At 45.2% G+C, this 22776-nt stretch overlaps 2 protein-coding genes across 6 annotated transcripts in view; one reads left to right on the top strand and one right to left on the bottom strand.

The window, feature by feature from the left end:
* Positions 1-21523, bottom strand: part of efcc1 (EF-hand and coiled-coil domain containing 1) — an 87697-nt gene extending 66174 nt beyond the window's left edge. For all 3 annotated transcript variants that reach the window (XM_078413959.1, XM_078413960.1, XM_078413961.1), the window contains exon 1: positions 20232-21523. In XM_078413959.1, coding sequence (XP_078270085.1) covers positions 20232-21319 — 1088 coding nt within the window. In that variant the 5' untranslated portion in view covers positions 21320-21523. The remainder of the gene's footprint in view (positions 1-20231) is intronic.
* The window catches only part of cfap92 (cilia and flagella associated protein 92 (putative)), a 123777-nt gene continuing 122066 nt past the window's right edge, over positions 21066-22776 (top strand). For all 3 annotated transcript variants that reach the window (XM_078413956.1, XM_078413957.1, XM_078413955.1), the window contains exon 1: positions 21066-21175. The gene's annotated coding sequence lies outside the window, so the exon portion shown is untranslated. The remainder of the gene's footprint in view (positions 21176-22776) is intronic.

Raw genomic sequence — 22776 nt, 5'->3', positions numbered from 1 at the left:
TACTAGTTTAAAGTCTCCGCAATTATTTTAGCAAATCTCCCCGCCAGGATATTGGTTCCCCTCAGGTTCAGATGCAACCCGTCCTTTTTGTACAGGTCATACTTCCCCCAGAAGAGGTCCCAATGATCCAGAAACTTGAAACCCTGCTCCCTGCACCAGTTCCTCAGCCACGTATTTATCCTCCACCTCACTCCATTCCTATTCTCACTATCGCGTGGCACAGGCTACTACTTAACTCCTCGAGATACTCAATGTTGTGGTCCTAGTGCGCTCCTGGTCCCCAGACATGGAATATCCCACAGTGAAGTGTTGTCTACCTGCTGCAGGAATTCACTTCTTATTGTGCTGCCCACAGTTTACATCCCACCACACGCTGATGCTAAGCTTGTATTCGAGGAACTACACACTGTCACCAGTAGTCTTGAGACAAAGTAGTCCTCCGAGGCCTTGTTCATAATAGGTGGGGACTTCAATCAAGCCAACCTCAAGAGTCTGGTACCAGTGATATCGCAATGTCTCCTGTCCAAGCAGAGGTCCAAATACCCATTGGCCCAATCTACACAACCATCAAAGATGCCTACCACTTTGCCACTACCAAATGCCACTGCTGGCACAGACTTCATCAGCAAGGAATGCGTACCAAAGAAGATGATACATATGTTCCCCAACCAGAAACCTGCAGGAAATCTATTTATGGCATTCGCAAAGCCATCAAGGATGCCGAGGGAATTCCAGACCAAGCTAGAGAGCTGTGGCAATCCCATAAAAACCTGTCGATTGTGCCAAGGCTTGCCTGCTAAAACAGGCTGCAACGTGAAGCTGGGCAATACAGCTGGCAACAATGTGTTCCTCCCCATGAGCACAATGCATTCTACCTTTGCTTTGGAAGCACATCACCTGCCCTATCAGCCTTGGTTGTGCCTGTACCAACAGTCACAGTGGCTGATGTAAGATTGTCCTTCCTGAAAGCCAATCCGTTGAAAGCAACTGGGCCAGAATGGTGTCCCTGCCCGTGTGATTAGGACCTGTGCGGACCAGCTAGCAGAGGTATTCACAGATACCTTTCATCTCTCACTACCCTATTCTGAAGTTTCCACCTGCTTTAAGAAAGCACTCTCATCCCAGTGCCAAAGAAAAGCAAGGTTGCATTCCTTAATGAAACCAACTACCCAATGGCTCTGATATCCACCATTATGAAGTGCTTCAAGAGACTGGTGAGGGGACTTAAAAAGTCTTCAGGAAAAATAAAACAAGAATACCTGTTATGATTTATGATTGGATTATGAGGGAGAAATATTTAAAAATAAGTTTTAAAAATTGAGGTTGGGAGAGTGGATTGGATACAGCATTTTAAAAATTAACTGGCCTGGTAGCTGTCACACTAAAGTTTTCCAAAGCAAAATGGCTCAAATCCCCAAACTTGAAGGTTTGTTTGCATGTGGCAAGTTTTTCCAATTCACTATGAAGTTATTTATGTTATTAGGACTACATACTGTGAGGAAACTGTTCCTTGAGATCACTTTAGTGCTGGCAATGGAGTCATCGCCAGCTAAAGATCTTTGTAGGGTTCTGCAGCAGGAATCTTATAAAAAGGCATCTGGAAGATTGAATAAAAACCGTCAGAACCACATCATGGTCTGAAGAAGGGTCTCGACCCGAAACGTCACCCATTCCTTCTCTCCTGAGATGCTGCCTGACCTGCTGAGTTACTCCAGCATTTTGTGAATAAATATCATCGTCTATATCTCTCTTTTCCCTTATCCCTAACCAGTCTGAAGAAGGATCTCGACCCCAAACATCACCCATTCCTTTGCTCCAGAGATGCTGCCTGTCCCGCTGAGTTACTCCAGCATTTTGTGTCTATCTGAAGAACAAACCTCCTAATATACACAGGAAGTAGAGATTGGCAAACACTACTCTTGCGCAGGAGTACGTTTAGCAAATTCTCATTCTTAGGAAGGAAGTTTATTTGACGGAGATGCAGACTGGACCAAAGCCTGTAATTTGGTGACATAGCTTTCCTATGATCATCATCCATGATCTCTTCCAACTCTTTACTGGAAGCACAGGACTGAAGCGTTTACCCCGTGGTGTCATTTGACACTCTCCACCCCCCTTTATTTATTGAATCTTGTCCAATAAATTACTTTGGGGACATATTGAGCAGACAGACTGGTTCCAGCCTTATGCATAAGCGACTAACATGATTGGATTTCCATATGGGTAAGAATGCCTTGAGTGGCTTGTTCACCGTGTCCTGGTTCCAGCCACTTCCAGGACATTTCAGATTCTCAACTTTTAAGAGTTTTTATGCCATTAACCAACAGATCACAGATTCAGAAGTTACGAACATTTGTATGTGAGCACAAAGAGACAAGGGCTTTTCATGAGGTTTTGCGAGTCTGGACAGAGAAACGACCACCAAGAAATCTGCTTTATAATGAGGTTGTTTGCTTTGGCAGACCCACAAGATTAGGCCAGAAACAAAGAACTGACTGAGATCCATATAGTGGGATTTGAAAGTTAACCTGCAAAGATGACTGCTGTGTATACATTTATTTGCTTGCTGATCCTTGGGCTTGTGTTGCTATAATGCATTTTTGATCCTTCATTGTTACAAGGTAAATAATGCATTTGGACTGAAATGATCAAATGTCGTGCCATTTCTTGCCCCGAATATTTGGTTGCAAAGATTTGATAAAATTATTTTTAGTGTACAGGTTTTAAAGACACTTTTCGTACAATTAAAATGATGGGCATTCTTCCTCTGCTGCTTGGATTTTATCAGAACGGAGAACAGTGCAGCACAGGAACAATATCTGTGTCAAACATGATGTCAAGACCAATTCTTATCTGCCTGCACATCATCCCTCCATTCCCTGCACATCCATTTGCCTATCTAATAGTCTCTTAAATGCCACTATTGTCTCTCCCTCTATTACCCTCTATTACCACACCTGCAGCATGTTCCGGGCACCCAAAATCCTCTATGTGGAAAACTTGTCCCTCACTTCTCCTTTACATTTTGCCTTTTTCACTTTAATGCTATGCTCTCTAGAATTTGATATTCCCATCCTGGGAAAAAAAGTTTCTGAATATATACCCCATCAATGCCTCTCATAATTTTATATACTTCTATCGGGTCTTCCCTCAACCTCTGGTGTTCTGGGGTCAGTCCAACCTCTCCCTGGAGCTTTTTAGCCTCTAATCCAGGCATCGTTCTAGTAAACCTTCTCTGTACCCTCTCCAAAGCCTCCACATTGTTCCTGTAATGGGGCGACTGGAACTGTACATAATACTCTAAAAGCATCCCTAGCAAAGTCCTATTAACCTGCAACATGACTTTCTGACTCTTATACTCTGTTTCTGCGCTGTATCTCTAAACTAAACTAAACTTAACTAAACTAATACCATCAAAATTGGCCTTGCACCAATTTAGGCCTTCAACTTTTGAACCAGTCTTATCCTTTTCCATAAATATTTTAAAGCTGATAATATTGTTCCCAAAGTGTTCTCTAACTTTAGACGTTTTAGACTTGAGGCATACAGCATGGAAACTGGCCCTTTGGCCTATTGCGTCTAGGCCGACCAGCAATCACCCCGCACACTACCACTATCCTAGGGACAATTTACAATTTTTTACCGAAGCAAATGAACCTACAAACCTGTATGTCTTTGGAGTGTGGAAAGAAACCGGAGCACCTGGAAAAAAACCCACGCGGTCACAGGGAGAATGTACAAACTCCGTACAGACAGCACTTGTGGTTAGGATCAAACCTGGCTCTGTATTTCAATTTGCAACATTTCAAGCATCTGCTCTGCTTTATTTCCCAAGAGGAGGCTCTTCTCTGGTAGGGCCATCTACATATTCATTAAGAACATTTCCCTGAACGCACTGAACAAAGTCCACCTCACCCAAGCCCTTCGCACTGCGGCAGTCCAGTCCTTATTTCGAAGGTTAAAATCTCCCACCATTATAACTTCATTTTAACAGTTGTTTTTTTCTGAAATTTGTTCATTTCTGGCATTATTTGCAGATTATTATCATTTCTAGCATTCAGATATAATTTGTTGCATTTGTATACATGCAACATTTTTTGATTGCATTAAAATAGAAGGGAGTCAGGTGCTCAATGTCCCCTTAAAAACAGAAGCCAAGACGCTGAAGAAAGTAACAACTTATTCAAATTCCAAGAATGGCGATTTCATTATTCTATTCTGACCTTTCTGTCATGGGCCTCCTCCAATGCCATAGTGAGGCCCACCGGAAATTGGAGGAACAGCACCTCATATTTCGCTTGGGCAGCTTGCAGCCCAGCGGTATGAACATTGACTTCTCCAACTTTAGATAGTTCCTCTGTCCCTCTCTTCCCCTCCCCCTTCCCAGTTCTCCCTCTATCTTCCTGTCTCCACCTATATCCTTCCTTTGTCCCGCCCCCCTGACATCAGTCTGAAGAAGGGTCTCGACCCGAAACGTCACCCATTCCTTCTCTCCTGAGATGCTGCCTGTCCTGCTGAGTTACTCCAGCATTTTGTGAAATAAATACCTTCGATTTGTACCAGCATCTGCAGTTATTTCCTTACACTCATTATTCTATCCCTTTGTTTATTTTTTGACTCTTTTTGAGTGGCTAGCCACATTCCTCCCTCACTCATTTATTTCTCTTTTTTGTTCATTGCCTTCTGTCCTGCCTTCCTTCCGTCCGGGCCATTAATGAGGGAACACTGTCGGATGCTTAAGGTTACTTGGAGTGTGTGCAGGAGGAGCACTGGGGAAAAATACACTAACAATGAAAAAGAGCTAAAAATGATCAAATCCATCTGTTGGGAGCCTGAAGAACTGCTGCTGCCAAAGAATGATGTCATAAATAGAATGAGCTCTAAAATATAAGCAGCGAATGATAGATAGATCACAATTTCAGCTTTAGTTTACATTTTCTTCAGGCAATTACTTTAACAAGATTTTCGTTTCTTGCCGCTTGAAGAATATTTTGTGCACTGCCTTTATTAGTGAACGGTTGTGTTATAATCTCAATTAAACTAAAGCTGGTGTAGCACTATCTCAATGCTATCTTGGGCTATTTTTCTGCCCTTAAGACATTCTCATGTTAATCCGTGCTCCAATGTGCAGTAAATCTCAGGAGTAACTGAGATTGGTCATTTTCTTGTAGACAATGAACATTAGGATTTCTTAGTCTTCGCAGATGGTAATCTGGCAAACTCTTGTGAGGCACCATTTTACAATGATGCAAAATACTGATGTCGAAGAAAATTCCAAATTAGGAAAATGACGGGAATTTGTTTGGAACTCTGATGCTTTTGCATTCAATTCCAGCAACCAATCTTACCAAGATTATTCACACAGTGATTATTGAACCTGTTGTATATTAACAGATCAGTTTTCTCCTCAGCTGCACAGTTTCACTAAAATTCCGGATGCCACCTTGGTCTTTAACGTGTTTTTAAAAAAATTTGCTGATTTCTCCTAAGGTTTTTTTTATCATCAATGTTTTCTTTAATCTTAGTTCTGCAGCCAAGACATTTTTGGCACTTAAATTTGACCTCAGCATTTGCAGGATCAGATGACAAATTACGCAAGAGTAGTAATCAAAAATGAAAGATCTCTGAACATATTTGAATTTGTTATATTTTATAAACTGTAGTGTGGCTAAGTCTATATTTAAAGTTCTGCATTTCAGGGATAGAGGGCTGGAATTGGTTGGCAATGAAAAGCAGACATGGAACTCAAAATATGTAATTAGCCTGGGTTTGCTTAAGGTTGCATGTAGAGTTTATGCTGCAACAAAATCATTGTGAATAGTGTGACCAGCCAGTGCTAACTTGGGTCTCATTGTCCCTAATCTATATAGGTCAAATCTAATTTTGAGAGTCAGCTGAAGCTGCTAGCAAGTGGTAATTGAACCAAAGACTTCACCTCATAAAGAAGAGACAGATTGTGGCATCAAATAATGGTGGAAGTCACAGATCAAGCCCCTTTGCCGAATGGTGGTGAATGACCACAGCAAAACAGGTCCCCACTGTCTAATGCAGCAAATCCACTGGGGATGAAGTAGACAACGAGAAATGACCTTTCTTCCCAAGGGATGGCATGCTGTATAGGCAGATGGTCAAGCACTAGAGGGAGGAGACCACAGCGAAAGTGATCACCCAGAATAAAGCCCCAAACAGCTATATCTAATGCAGAAAGGAGATTAATAATCTGTGCTTGTGATCTGGTCTTTGTTACAGCTACAGTTTAGTTTATTGTCATGTGTACTGTGGTATGGTGAAAAGCTTTTGTGCTATCCAGTCAACAGAAACGTCTTCCTCCAAAATACAACATTTGACTCAAATGTTGCTAATGCAGTGCATTCACATCATTATCTGACATTTTCTGCTAATAAAGACTCAGGCCTAACATTCGTATGCCCCACCAAATCTTCACACACTTACCACTACTCCAAGCCTTGCACCCACATCGCAGAGCTGGCATACATTAGCAGCTCTTCAGTGATGGCAGAGGCATCAGCAAACCACAAGGCACCCACCAACACAGTTCCTCTGTCCTCCAAGACAAAGAAGCACTCTTTTTCACTATAACTGGCACTGACGTTATTGACATGAAGGCCATGTGATACTTCGGCTTCACTGAGACCTCCACTAACAGTAATACCAACAAGGAAAAAGGCCTGGAGAGAATGGATGTGGAGAGGATGTTTCCATTCGTGGGTGAGTCTGGGACCAGAGGTCATAGCCTCAGAATTAAAGGACGTTCCTTGAGGAAGGAGATGAGGAGGAAGTTCTTTAGTCAGAGGGTGGTGAATCTGTGGAATTCATTACCTCAGAAGACTGTGGAGGCCTTCAATTGATATTTTTAAGGCAGAGATAGATAGATTCTTGATTAGTATGGGTGTCAGGGGTTATGGGGAGAAGGCTGGAGAATGAGGTTAAGAGGGAAAGATAGATCAGCCATGATTGAATGGTGGAGTAGACTTGATGGGCCAAATGGCCCAATTTGTTCCTATGCATTATGAACATGAGCTCCATTTGACGTGAGCCTCAGCAGCTGGGAGGTGGTTGGCAAGGTTTAACAAGGCCTCGGTGCAAGTTGGCAGCCTCATTCTGAGAATCACCCTGTCAGTCTTTGAAAAGAGGCAATGCTGAGATGTAGCCGATTTTCATATCTTTGAGACCCTATTTCTGAAATCAGGAACATTTAAAAACCATTGAAACAGTTGTAAATGGCTAAAAGGTAAAAGAAAACAATTATAAATTGCATCAAGAAAAAGGAATAATTTAGAATATTAAAATGTTTAAAAAATAATAACTTTACTTACTTTTTTCCTCCTAATATCTGGGCTGGGGATCCCTATTCAAAGGAGGGGCAAACCCAGTCCAGAATGAAATTTGACTATTCCTTTCAGAATCACTGGACACAGCTAGCTTCATTCAGCCCATTGTCATTTGCTGCTAAGCTATTTACAAAGTGATCTATCCGGGTGATAGTCATCTAATTTGTTCATAGACAGGGTAAATGGGCGGTCACGGTGGCACAGCAGTAGAGTTGCTGCCTTACAGCGAATGCAGCGCCGTCTGTACGGAGTTTGTACGTTCTCCCCGTGACCTGCGTGGGTTTTCTCCGAGATCTTCGGTTTCCTCCCACACTCCAAAGACGTGCAGGTTTGTAGGTTAATTGACTGGGTAAATGTAAAAATTGTCCCTAGTGTGTGTAGGATAGTGTTAGTGTGCGGGGATCGCTAGGCGGCCCGGACTCGGTGGGCCGAAGGGCCTGTTTCCGCGCTGTATCTCTAAATCAAAATCTAAATATTTAAGTCGCAACAATGATCCTTGCAAAATATCTTCTTTTACATTCTGCCAATCTGAAATCTGGCACATCACTCCACAATTTGCTCTCTGCCACTTAGTCAATTTTCTAATCTGATCTGAAATCGATCTCAATTCTTTCTGCCAAATATTGCAGAGAAGTCTGAGTGATGGAAATATTGATTCCACACACTATCGTTCTCTCCCATCACATTTTATGTAGCAGCATGGCATTCTTTGAATCATGTTGTGCTCATGAGTATATTTCAAATACTGGGGTCATTTCTGCAAATGTCTCTAAATTGCCTTTGTTGTATAATGGCTGCCTTTTGGTTTGCATTGATGGCTTGAAGACAAGGCAAATGGGCAGATGGCCATATAATGAAGGTATCGTAGTTGCTGCCAAAATAGGGGTATTGTTGTGCATTAACGAGTGTTCGTAGTAACACGTGAGCTGAACACCAAGGGACTGGAATCCATTTTGGTTTCAGTATATCTCAGAATTGACGTGATCCACCTGCGAAATATTGTCCTACAATCAGTGGCATTCAGCAGATGGAGAAAACAACTGTCCTCCAGAAGGTGTGGGCTCATTCCAGCTGCTGCCCTCTTGCATGAAATAATGAAATGGTGACACAAGAAACTACAGATGCTGGAACCTTGCGCAAACACCAAATGCTGGAGGAGCTCAGTGGGTCAAACAGCAGCTGTGGAAGGAATGGACAGATGACATTTTGGGTTGGGGTCCATCTTCGGACTGATGGAATAGGCGAGAGAAAAGTGCACAAACCAGAGGTCTTGGTGGGACCAAGCCTGGCAAGTGATGGGTGGATGCAAGTAAGAGGGTGAGGGGTGATTTGCAGATGGATGGAGTAAGTGACAAAGGCTAGAGTAGAAAAGAAGACAAAAGGGTGTCAGACAAGGAAAGATGAGGAGGAGTGAAATGTAAATCCGGAGGGAGGGAGGATGTGGGTGGAAGGGGTCAAGAGGAAGGGGTGTAAAAGGGAAATGGGGGTCGCATGGATGGGAGATGAGTGTATGAAGGAGGGAAAAGAAGCAGGGTGACTACCAATTTGGGATATGGTGGGAGAAATATGTCTGCACCAGTGTGGTTGGGCCACGGGAAAGAGAGGGAGATAGGGGGGTATAACTTGAAATTGGAAAGTTCAATGTTTACACTTTTGGTTTGCAAGCTACCCAAGTGGAATGAAATGTTTTGTTGATTCTCTTTGAAGATAGAACATCTGTGAAGTCTTTACACAACAAGGGGTGAAAATTTGGAGATCCTGCAAACATTTGCAGCTCCACTCCAACTAGAAATCAACATTAACAAACTGAAAAACACAAGAATTGTAGAATCATAGCAAGACAAATCAGAAATGAACCAGGAACAGATAATGATCATTGTAAATAGCGATGGCGGTTCTATTTACTTAGTGAATGTTTGTTCACATGCAGATGGCTCAACAAAGGTAAACAGTAAATGAATCCCAAAATTACCATTGAGCCTGTTTTGCAGACACAAGAGACTGGAGATGTTGGGATCTGGAGAACAAAGCAAGCTAATGGAGTACAGCATCTATGGAGGCAAAGGGACTGGTGCACTCATAGCTCAACTCAACGCTCATAGCTCAACTCTATTTTGTTCCACCTGTCCAATCCCTTCCCACCCACATCTGAGACACCTCACATGCTCTCCATACTTTTAATAACATCCAATTTCCTAGCCCCCATCTCCTCATCTTCACATGGATGTCCTGACCCTATACACCTCCTTTCTCCATCAGCAAGGCCCATTAGTTTTGGGTGTGCCTGTACCAATGGTTACTGTGGCAGACACAAAGAATGGCCTTTCTCAGAGTGAACCGGTAGAAAGCAACTGGTCCGGATGGGTCCTCTGGTTGCATCCTCGGGACCTGTATGTAGGGTTGCCAACTTCCTCACTCCCAAATACGGGACAAGGTGACGTCGCTGCCCCACGCCCCATGTGACCTCACCCAGCCAGCAGCCACGTGCTCCCGCTCCATCAATGGCAGCTGCCCGGGCCGGGAGGCTGGTTGCTATGCAACCTCCGTTAGGTGGCCGCCGGGCCTACACTGTCAAGGATTGTAGCGACCCCGGGCTACAGTGTTCGGGCTTACAGCGTCGGGGCCTACAGCGTCGGGGCCTACAGCGTCGGGGCCTACAATGTCCGGGCCTACAGCGCTGTCCGGGCCTAATACAGGACAAGGGCGGTCCCGTACGGGACAAAATAATTTAGCCCAAAATACGGGATGTCCCGGCTAATACGGGACTGTTGGCAACCCTTCCTGTATGGATTAATTGGCAGAAGTATTCATAGACATCTCTCACCCGTCACTACTCCATTCTAAGAACTCCACCTACATCAAGAAGATCATTATTATCCCAGTACTAAAGAAAAGTAAGGTAGTGAGCCCTAATGACTATCATCTAGTGGCTCTAACATCCACCATCATGAAGTGCTGTGAGGGACTGGTGATGGTGATGGTGCACATGAACTTCAGCCTCATAGCCCGCCTTGATCCACTGCCATATGCTTCCTATCACAACAAGTCCACTTCTCATCTTTGGAACACCTAGACAACAAGGACTCCGACGTTACAATGTTTATCGATCATAGCTTTGGCTTCAACACCATAATCCCATCTAAATTCATCTCTAAACTCTGGACCCAGGAATCAGAAGATGGGTCTCGACCCGAAACGTAACCCATTCCTTCTCTCCCGAGATGCTGCCTGACCCGCTGAATTACTCCAGTATTTTGTGTCTACCCGAGGAATCAGAACCCTCCTCTGTCACTGGAACATCTACTTTGTGACCAGAATCAGTGCAGGTAGGTGACAACACCTTCTCCACAATAATTTGGTGGGTCAGAAGGTCGAGGTTCTAGTGGCTCCGCAAGCAAGCGTTCTCAGTCTCTTACTTTACTCCCAATACACTCACGACTGTGTTGTGAGCAAATTTTGGCTCCAATTCCATCTACAAGTTTGTAGATGATACCAATGAGGTGGGGCGGATCAATAACAACGAGGAGACAGAGTACAAGAAGAAGATAGAGAACTTAGTAACTTAGTGTCAGGACTGCAATCTCTCCCTGAATGTCAGCAAAATTAAGGGATCAGTTATCGACTTTAGGAAGGATGGTGGAGCACATGTCCCAATCAGCATCAATAGTGCTGACGTGGAAATGGTTGAGAGCTTCAAAATCCTCCATGTTATTATTGCCAAAGGTCTGTCGTGGACCAACTCTACTGATGCAGCCAAGAAGGCACACTGATGCCTCTACTTCCTGAGGAGCCTGAGGAAATTTGGCATGGCTTTAATGACTCTTACAAATGTCTACAGATGCACCATAGAAAGCATAATGTTGGCTTGCATCATAGCTTGGTTTGGAAACAGCTCTGCCTAAGACCACAAGGAATTGCACAGAATTGTGGACATAATCCAATCCATCACACAAACCACACTCTCCACCATTTAGAAGGAAACAAGGCAAATTATGAAATGTTATTTTCAATCAATGTTAGGTTGATAATTGAACAAAAAGACTACAGCAGGACGTCAGCAGGTCAAGATACCTGCATCTGCAGTCTCTTGTGGCTCCATTAGGGTGACAATTATCCAAATAGTATTATTTTATTGCCGTAGACGTGACTCCAGGATGGTCTGTTGCCTCCCTGGTGCCAGGGTCAAGGATGTCAGGGAACGACTGCAGGGCATCCTGAAGGGGGAGGGGAACCAGTCAGAGGTCATTGTACACATTGGAACCAACGACATTGGTAAAACGAGGGATGAGGTCCTGAAACAAGAATTTAGGGAGCTAGGTAGAGGATTGAAGTACAGGACCCCTAAGGTTGTAATCTCTGGATTACTCCCTGTGCCACGAGCTAGTGAGTATAGAAATAGGAGGATAGAGCAGTTTAATGTGTGGCTCAGGAGTTGGAGCAGGGGGGAGGGATTCATTTTTCTGGATAATTGGGCCTGTTTCTGGGAAAGGTGGGAACTGTATAGGCCGGACGGTCTCCACCTTAACCAGAGGGGGACCAATATCCTGGCGGGGAGGTTTGCTAGCACTGTTGGGGAGGGTTTAAACTAATTTGGCAGGGGGTTGGGATACAGCATGGAGCTAGTATAGGGGGTGAGGAGAAGGAAAATATAGAGGAAAAAACTGATCAGATTGGGAGGCAGAACAAGAATGCCCCAGCACAATGGGGTAGGGCAAGTCTGAACGGCATTTATTTTAATGCAAGGAGTATTGGAAGCAAGGGGGATGAATTGAAGGTGTTACTGAACACATGGGAGTATGACATTGTTGCCATTACGGAAACATGGTTGAAGGAAGGGCAGGACTGGCAGCTCAATATTCCAGGATATAGAATCTTCAGGAGAGACAGAGAGTAGGGAAAAAGGGGAGGGGGTGTTGCAGTATTAATCAAAGAATCTATTTCAGCTGTAAGAAGGGATGACATATTAGCGGGTTCCTCAAATGAGGCTATTTGGGTGGAATTGAGAAATAGAAAAGGGACATGCACCTTACTGGGTGTATACTACAGACCCCCAAACAGTCAGAGGGAAATAGAAGAACATATTTGTAGGCAAATCTCGGGGGGGGGGGTGAAAACAACAGGGTAGTAATAGTAGGGGATTTCAACTTCCCGAATATTGATTGGGATAGCCAAAGTGTCAAGGGCCCAGAGGGTGCAGAGTTCCTAAGGGTCATCCAGGAGGGTTTTTTGAGCCAATATGTTGAAAGTCCAACAAGGGAGGGGGCGGTATTGGACTTAATCTTGGGAAATGAGGCCGGACAGGTGGCTGAAGTGTCAGTAGCAGAGCACTTTGGTGACAGTGATCACAATTCAGTGATATTTAAGGTGGTAATGGAAAAGGATAATCTGATAAGGCAGAAGTTGGCCCTGGTGGACTGGGATCAGCTTCTCGTGGGGAGGACCGCATCAGAACAGTGGGAGTCATTCAAAGGAATAATTGAAAAAGTACAGAGGAAGCATGTTCCCCTAAAGTTTAAGGGTGGGACAAACAAGTCCAAAGAACCTTGGATGTCGAACGATATAGTAGGATTGATTCGAAAAAAAAGGGGGGCTTTTGGAAGGCATAAAGAACTTAAGGCACAGGCATCATTAGAGGAATACAGAAGGTGTAGGGCGGTTGTTAAAAAAGAAATTAGGAGAGCAAAAAGAGGCCATGAGATAGCACTAGCGGGCAAAATAAAAGAAAATCCCAAAGTGTTCTATAAGTATATCAAGGGTAAGAGGATAACGAGGGAAAGAGTGGGGCCCATCAGGGACCATAGTGGAAAGCTGTGTGTGGAGCCAGAGGATGTAGGAGATGTTTTAAATGATTTTTTTGCATCTGTTTTTACGAGGGAGGAGGGCGATGCGGACTTAGAAATGGAGCACGAGGGTTGTGATGTTCTTGAGCATATTGCTATTGACAGGGAGGCGGTGCTGGAGGCTCTGGCAGGCTTAAAAGTGGATAAGTCTCCGGGCCCTGACGAGATGTATCCCAGGATGCTGAGAGAGGCAAGGGAGGAGATTGCGGGGGCTCTGGCACAAATTTTCAGAGCCTCTCTTGCAACAGGGGATTACCGGAGGACTGGAGGATAGCTAATGTGGTGCCATTATTTAAAAAGGGCAGTAGGGATAAACCTGGGAACTACAGGCCGGTGAGTCTGACATCGTTGGTGGGGAAGCTGCTAGAAAAGATTCTGAGGGACAGAATCAGTCTTCACTTGGAGGATCGAGGGTTAATTAAGGATAGTCAACATGGCTTTGTTAATGGAAGGTCGTGTCTGACTAACTTGATTGAATTTTTTGAAGGGGTGACCAAGGAGGTAGATGGGGGTAGTGCAGTGGATGTGGTATACATGGATTTCAGTAAGGCTTTTGACAAGTTCCCACACAGGAGACTAGTCAAGAAAGTAAGAGCCCATGGGATCCAGGGCACCTTGGCAAAATGGATAAAAAACTGGCTTAGTGACAGAAGGCAGAGGGTGATGGTAGAAGGTTGCTTCTGTGACTGGAGGCCGGTGTCATATATCATATCATATATATACAGCCGGAAACAGGCCTTTTCGGCCCTCCAAGTCCGTGCCGCCCAGCGATCCCCACACATTAACACTATCCTACACCCACTAGGGACAATTTTTACATTTACCCAGCCAATTAACCTACATACCTGTACGTCTTTGGAGTGTGGGAGGAAACCGAAGATCGCGGAGAAAACCCACGCAGGTCACGGGGAGAACGTACAAACTCCTTACAGTGCAGCACCCGTAGTCAGGATCGAACCTGAGTCTCCGGCGCTGCATTCGCTGTAAAGCAGCAACTCTACCGCTGCGCTACCGTGCCGCCCGAGGGGTGGGGTGCCGGAGGGATCAGTGTTGGGTCCCTTACTGTTTGTAATCTACATTAATGATCTGGATGTCAACGTACAGGGCATGATCAGCAAGTTTGCAGATGACACAAAGTTAGGGGGGGGGGGTGAATAGCGAGGAAGGGATCTGCAAGCTGCAGGAAGATATAGATGAGATGGTCAGATGGGCGGAGCAGTGGCAGATGGAATTTAATCCTGAAAAGTGCGAGGTGATGCATTTTGGCAGGAATAACGGAGAGGGAGTACACCATGAATGGAAGGACTCTATGGAAGACAGGGGTACAGAGGGACCTTGGAGTACAGGTACACAAGTCCTTGAAGGCAGCAGGACAGGTGGACAGGGTGGTCAAAAAGGCATATGGGTTTCTGGCCTTCATTAGCAGGGGCATCGAATATAAAAGTAGGGGGGTAATGATGGAATTGTACAGAACACTGGTGAGGCCACAGCTGGAGTATTGTGTACAGTTCTGGTCACCACATTATAGAAAGGATGTGATAGCTTTGGAGAGGGTGCAGAGGAGATTCACCAGGATGCTGCCAGGGATGAAGGGCCTCGGCTATGAGGAGAGACTGAGCAGACTGGGGTTGTTTTCCCTGGAGCAGAGAAGGCTGAGAGGGGACATGATCGAGGTGTACAAGATCATGAGGGGCATAGATAAGGTAGATGGCGGGGAACTTCTTCCACTGGTGGAAGGTTCAACAACGAGGGGACATAGATACAGGGTAAGGGGAGGGAGGTTTTGTGGGGATGTGAGAAATAACTTTTTCACCCAGAGGGTGGTTGGAGTCTGGAACTCACTGCCTGGGGTGGTGGTGGAGGCGGGAACACTCACAACGTTTAAGAGGCATTTGGATGGGCACTTGAAATGCTACAACATTCAGGGCTACGGTCCAAATGCGGGAAAATGGGATTAAAATTAGACTGTGTTTGGTAACGGGCGGCACGGACACGATGGGCCGAAGGGCCTCTTTCTGTGCTGTAGGACTCTATGACTCTATGTATGGAAGTATCCAATGACTGCATTATTTTGCATGCAGTTTATCATAAGATAAGACATTCTCTTCTAGTGCAGAGAATATAATTGCAGATATTAAAAGTTTGGTAATTGATTATATTTTTCATTATATTATGAGGATCAGATTTTTTTGCATTTATTGTAAAAATTGTATTTGACTTGTATCTGAACATAGGGAACATATCTAGACAGATGAATGTCAATCATTTACTATTACACTGAATCTTCCAAACATAGAGACAATGTATCTGTGGTTTAAGTATTGCATAAACGAAGAACTGAGAATTGCCAAATTTATTATGGTTTCTATTATGAGGTGACGGATGAGATTGATGGTGGTGGATGTTGGATTTATGGATTTTAGTGAGGCTATTGATAAGGTCCCTCATGGCAGACTGATCCAGAAAATTAAAATGCACGAGATTCACGGCGACTTGGTCATATGGATTCAGAACTGGCTTATTCATAGAAGACAGAGGGTTGTGGTGGGACAAAGATATTCTGGCTGGAGGTCTGTGACCAGTGGAGTTCAGCATAGATCTGTCCTGGGACCTCTGCCGTTTGTGATATATATAAATGACTTGGATGTAAATGTAGATGGGTTGATGAGTAAATTTGCTGATGTTATAAAATTGGAGGAGTGGCAGACAGTGAGGAGGGTTGTCAGAAGATTCAGCGGGATATTGATCAGCTGTAGAAATGAGCGGAGAAATGGCAGATGGAGTTAATCTGAGCAAGTGTGAGGTGTTGCACTTTGGGAGGTTTAATGTAAGGAGAAAGTATACAGTTATTGGCAAGATCCTTCACAGCATTGATGTGCAGAGGGATGTTGAATTCCAAGTTCATAACCACCTAAGGTGGCAGCTGAAGTAGATAGGAAAGGTAGGATGGTAAAGAAGTGGTATGGTGGGCTTGCCTTCTTTCAAGAGCCAGGGAGTCGTGATGCAGCTCTATATGACTTTGGTTAGGCCGCATTTGGAGCATTGCCTGCAGTTCTGGTCACCCCTTACAGGAAGGTTGTGGAGGTTTTTCAGTAGGTGCAGAGGAGGCTTAACAAAATGCTGCCTGGATTCAGGTGTTCAATTACAAGGAGAAGTTGGATAAACTTTGATTGTTTTCTCTGGAATGTCAGAGGTTGACGGGAGACTTGATGGAAGTATATAAAATTATAAGAGGCATTGAAAGGGTAGATAGTCAGAACCTTTTCTCCAGGTTGGAAACTAGAGGACATAGCTATAAGCTGAGAGGGGGAAAGATGAATGGAGAAGTGCAGGGCAAAGTATTTACTCAGATAGTGGTGAGGGTCTGGAATGCTTTGTCAGGGGTTGTGGTGGAGGCAGATATGACAGTGAATGAATGAATGAATGAATGAATGAATGAATACGTTTACTGGCCAAGTATGTGCATATACAAGGAATGTGCCTTGGTGCTCCGCTCACAAATGACAACACAAACATACAGTTAACAATTAAGAATAAAGCATAACCACATCAAAACAATAAGGATACAACATTACGGTCTAAACATGTGGGTGAAAATAAACCAGAGCATAAAAGAGACTACAGACTTTGGTTATTGAGTAGAACTATCACTCGTGGGAAAAAAGCTGTTTTTATGTCCGGCTGTGGCTGCTTTGACAGTCCGGAGTCGCTTCCAGAGGGAAGTGCTTCAAAGAGTTTGTGGCCAGGGTGAGAGGGGTCAGAGATGATCTTGCCCGCTCGCTTCCTGGCCCTTGCAGTGTACAGTTCGTCAATGGGGGGGAAGGTTGCAGCCAACAACTTTCTCAGCTGGTCGAACGATCCGTTGCAGCCTCCGGATGTCGTGCTCCGGATAGTGGTGTTTAAGAGGCGTTTAGATGGACACATGGAAGTGCAAGGAATAGAAGGATATGGATCCTGCACAGGCAGATGAGATCAGTTCAGCTCAGCATCGTATCGGCACAAACATAGCGGGCCAAAGGGCCCATTCCTGTGCTGTCTTCTGTTCCATGTTTACCTATTTCATAGGCTCCATTTTCTTAATTTTGGACATAGAGTGCAGTGAATTGCCAATTTATAAGGTGTTTGAGGACTGAGTTACCAGGTTATTTCTTATAATTAGAATGCACTAGGTGTTTTTTTTGGTCCTCTTTGGGGCATGGTAAGTTTTCTTTAACTAAATGACAATAATTATCTTTCCTTCAAATAATATCATACTACTTCCAATGTTGTTGAATAATATGCTTCTTTCTCCAAATCCTCAGTGGTCAATTGAGCCACTGGAGATATTGTGGTTTGCCTGATTACCTTTTACAGAAAGCTGCCCTAGGAAGGAGTATGGTACATTTGCAGATTTCAAGAGTTCAATTATTACCACTTTGGTCTGCACAGTAAACTCTCGTTTTAACGGACCTCTTTATAATGGATTTTAGTAATGGCGGACGGACCTACAAACCTTCTCTGCGGACGTCCAAGCCCACACTGCCTCCCCAGCCACTTCCCAGATGGGCAGCCGATGCCACCCCGAACCCACACCATCTCCCTGGCCACTGCCAGATTGGACTGCCAATGCCACCCTTACCAGGCTGGGCTGCTGCCCTTACCTGCACTCCGGCTGCCCACTGGCTATGACTAATGACTTCACCTTGTAAATATCACACTTCTCAGTGGCTTAAGAAAATAACTGCCGATGCTGGTACAAATCGAAGGTATTTAAGTCTGAAGAAGGGTCTCGACCCGAAGCGTCACCCATTCCTTCTCTCCTGAGATGCTGCCTGACCTGCTGAGTTACTCCAGCATTTTGTGAATAAATACCTTCTCAGTTGCTTAGTGCATCCATGGACTGCAGAATGCTTAAAGTGATTGATGTTCCTCGCAGTTGTTTGCAAGCTTCTACTGGGACACAATATTATTATCCTGACAATCTTCAGTCCTATGGGAAGAATTATCATTGTAAGACCAACTGTTTCTAGACCACAAGAACCTCCATAAGGAAGAAAAGATGGTGAAGATGGATATTTTTTAATGTGCCAAGTGCTTCAAATAACTGGACATATCAACATAATATATTGAGTTTGTTCCTCCAATTTTGACTAACTCTCGTGAACTTGACTTTCATATGCAAATCATGAAAAATTTTGGGAACTTTTCCTCAAATTCCCTGCATTTCATTTACCAATACTTAATTGCAGCAACTATTAGTATACTGGGACAAATCATATACAGAAATGGTACTATCACATCAATGGAAACAAAATGCTGTTGAGTAAAACTCACAATGAAAAAAATTCCACATGTGATTTTCCAATCTCTGCCAGGTTGACGAACTAGAATAAATGGCCATTTGAGATATTTCTCCTATATAGACAATAGACAATAGACAATAGGTGCAGGAGGAGGCCATTCGGCCCTTCAAGCCAGCACCACCATTCAATGTGATCATGGCTGATCATTCTCAATCAGTATCCCATTCCTGCCTTCTCCCCATATCCCCTGACTCCACTATCCTTAAGAGCTCTATCTAGCTCTCTCTTGAATGCATTCAGAGAATTGGCCTCCACTGCCTTCTGAGGCAGAGAATTCCACAGATTCACAACTCTCTGACTGAAAAAGTTTTTCCTCATCTCAGTTCTAAATGGCCTACCCCTTATTCTTAAACCGTGGCCGCTTGTTCTGGACTCCCCCAACATTTGGAACATGTTTCCTGCCTCTAACGTGTCCAACCCCTTAATACTCTTATATGTTTCGATAAGATCTCCTCTCATCCTTCTAAATTCCAGTGTATACTTACTAAAATCCAGTGTATACAGTGATATATATTTTCAATGGTTTTCAGTCAAGGAACAAGTGGACTGCTGGTGAAGTTCTTCTTAAAGCATACTAATGAGGACTGACATCGGTAAAGGATGGTGCTTTGCAATGGTCCAAAGGGAACAGAACATTGTCAGAGATTTCTTGTTTATAAATGGATAGATAACAGTCAAGAGCACTCCCACGTGGATGTGTAAAGAAGGGGGAACACTGGAGGTGGATGACAAGGTCAACTGTCCCAAAGGCTGCAAGAGGAACTAACAGTGTTTATGCACCTCTACCTGAGGTTGTGAACTGTCTTTGGTTAGGGCTCTATTTCAATACCATTGCAGGGCAAAAGATTAACTCCAGAGGCGCCAACGTGGTGTTGCAGAAAGTGTGACTTAAAAGGAGAAAGGGAGGTTGTAGTTTGGAGAATCAAAGGACCAAGAGGAGATGAAGTCAGATTTGAAAAGGGGGGGAAATCATATTAATTTACGTCATCGTCTAGTATAAACGCCAGGAAAGTAGATTTGTAGCTACGTGAATTAGTATGAATAGATACGAGCGGCTACAGGTAGCACCTATGGATATATCGAGCTTAGAAAAGGACAGAGAAGGATAGAGGAAGTGAATTACAAAAAGGAGTGACTTCAGGGCTAAGGCAGAGAATAATTGTGGAGTATTACTTCGTGAGCCAGAGGAATGGAAGGATATGGCAGAGGCTGCTGGAGAGATGTTTCCTATCAAAATATTACAGAAGTCTATGGGCTCCACGTGTATGTTCGAGGTGGTAGAGAGCGCTGTCGTGACACCGATGGAGATGGTTGGTAGTAAATTTAAAAAAAAGTTAGGACCTAGCATGTTTACATTGCATACAGCACGCTTGCCTTCCAAGCGTCAGATCATTAAAAAGTAGCAAGTGCATTTACCTGATGGTGATCGTGTAAAGAGTTCAATTGTTTTCCACTCAATCGCCTCCAGATCTTCAACTTAAAACACCACATTGGACAATTTCCACGCAAAAGTAAAAACAACTTTTTGAACTCACGCAAAAGTAACACGTTTCACTTTATGTACTTTGACGTTGGAAGCTTGCCCTTCTAATCGCAGGTGGTGTCAAAAAAAGTGGCCACTGGTGAATGTTATGGCAAAACAGTTTTTATGCTTAATTAAATGACACATTAAGGATGGGATTGAGGTGCCTCCTTACCTGTAGTACTGCAGCTCTGATTCCATTTGCGCAATGCTCCTCTGTAAGAGAGGGATCTGCTTGGCACCAGTTTCCAGTTCTTTCACTTTCTCCAGACTCCCCAGCAAAGCCAGGCGAGCTTCTTCCACTCGCTTCCTCGTCTGCTGCTGCTCTACCTTCAGGTTGCCGTTGCACTCCTCCAGTTTCACCAGCGCGCCCTGCGACCTGCTCAGCTCCCTCCCCATCTCCTGGTTGAACCTGATCGCCTCCTCGATCTGCCCGTCCCTGGAGCTGCGGATCATGTCGATCTCCTCCAGCACGCTGTGCAGCCCGCGGCTTGGGCCGGGGCGGCTCCGGAGGCTCCTACAGGTGTCCGCCGACCCCCTCCTGGACCAGGCGAGGAGGCAGCCCTGAGAGCCGTGGTCGGCGTGGCTTCTCCACAGCCCCACTTGCAGCGCCAGGGAGCGGGCGTCGCTGCTCTGCAAGGCGGCCCTCATGTCCTCCACCAGCTCCCGCAGGCTCTCGTTCTCCTGCTCCAGCTTTGCGACCTTGTCCTCGGCCGCCTCCAGGGCCACGATGTCCTCGTAGCACTGCCGGGTGCAGTGTTGCCAGGGCGAGTCCCCTCTCTGACGGTCCACTGAAGGTGCCCTGGTGCGCGTCTGGCCCGGGCCAGCGGCTCCAAGGGCTTTCCTGCGCCGCCTCACGGGGCTCCTCAGGCGGATCTGGGTCTCGATGTGCTCGCTGTCCTCCCCGACCAGCAGCCTGCCCGTCTCGTACTGGCTGCCGGCTTTGGTGCTGAAGTGGCCGCACAGCCTGGCGTGGAACTGCCTGAAGCTCAGCTCCTGCGGCCACTCCTCGCCATCCCAGCTGCCAGCCAGCCCCAGGATCTGGCACAGGGTGTGGAAGTCCTCTCCGGGGATCCTGCCCTCGCCCTCGCAGTCCAGGTGGTGGAAGATCTCCTGCAGGTACTGGTCCAGCCCCGTGGCCAACACCACGATCTCATTCTCCACCCCGCGGTCCAGGCCGTAGTGGTAAGCCAAGGCGCTGACCACCCACTGGGTCCGGCGAGCTGGACACCTGTAAGGGTCGCAAGTGTCTGATCGATCCATGTCCCCCCCCCCCCCCTTCCCAGAGCCCGGCGTCCCTTAGTGAGGGTCAGCGTTGGTAACTGGGACCGGGCTGCACTGTGATCCGGACCTTCCACACCACTGCATGGTGTTTGAGCAGCGACCCCCTGACACACAAACTCCACTGTGCCCTTGATTCAGTGCGCCTTGCCCGGTGCTGGGAGTCGCAACAGTTATCTGCTGCAATTGGAAGTTGATCATCAAAATAAAAGTCCACGCGTGATGTGACGCTGGGAGGGGAGGGGAGGGGAGTGGAGCAACTCAGGGAGGGTGGGACTGGGGAAAACTTTGTTACAGGCGGATCCTTTCCGAGAGACTCTATATAATCTTTGCCCGAATCTCCCCCCAGAAGTTGTGCGAATCTTTCCTACTTGAAACTGAGTTTTGCATCAATAAGACAGTCCCTTAGAAAGCAGAGTTTCGCGTCAGATTTGCCAGCGGTCGGTGAACATCGCGGTTTAATGCACAGCACATCGTTCAGGCTAAATCGTTCAAGATCAAAATCTTCCCTCCTCGGTCACCAGGAGAGGTCGGAAGAAATGCAACATTTTTTTTTACACTTTTCATTGCAATAAAGTTATTTTTAAAAGCAAACTATTCCACCCGTCAGAAAATCAGCAATCATTTAAAAATAAAACTAGACCAAGTTGGACCCAAACCTCTCTTGGTGCAGCACCCTCTCCTACCCCTCTCCTACCCCTCTCCCCCTCCCCTCCCCACTTCCCCTTCCCCCTCTCCATCCCCCTCAACCCCCCTTATCCACCTTCCCCCCCCCCCCCACCTCCCTCGGAGATAGATTTAAACTTTAAAATGTGAATAACTTTAAATATATAACACCGATTTCAATAAAACTACTTGCTTTACCATTAAAGCGACGACGGCGAGTAAGGTGGCCCCAAAATTGTCAAGCTATCGTGTACCGTTTTGGCTGTAGTTCGATCACAAATAAACAAACAAACGAGAGGTTTAGTATATAGATGGTGAAGGTAGATTGTGTTTAGGCTTCATCTGTGAGGGAGAAACAAAGTTAATGTTCCAGATCTGGTTAAAGATTGTTGTCCACCTCAAACATTCACCCAGCTTCTCTGGTGGCTGTCTGACCAGCTGATTCTCTCTCACATTTTACACTTTTATCAAATGTTTTGGTTGTCAGGGGAAGGGTTGTGTGAGGAAAGATTAAATTATTAAAAGCTGTCAACAATGGACCTGTTATAAAAAGGCAGCCAGCATCATCAGAGACCCACACCACCCTGGCCACACACTCATTTCACCCCTGCCATCGGGAAAACTGTAATGTCCAGGTTCAGGAACAGCTTCTTCCCGACAGCCATCAGGCTGTTAAACACCACAACCTCAAATAAGCTCTGAACTACAATAGACGATTATCATTATTATTATTCACAAAATGCTGGAGTAACTCAGCAGGTCAGGCAGCATCT

This window comes from Rhinoraja longicauda, chromosome 17, assembly GCF_053455715.1.
Source record: "Rhinoraja longicauda isolate Sanriku21f chromosome 17, sRhiLon1.1, whole genome shotgun sequence".
Lineage (NCBI taxonomy): Eukaryota > Metazoa > Chordata > Chondrichthyes > Rajiformes > Arhynchobatidae > Rhinoraja > Rhinoraja longicauda.
The sequence above is the reverse complement of the archived record's forward strand: the minus strand, read 5'-3'. Positions and strand labels throughout refer to the sequence as shown.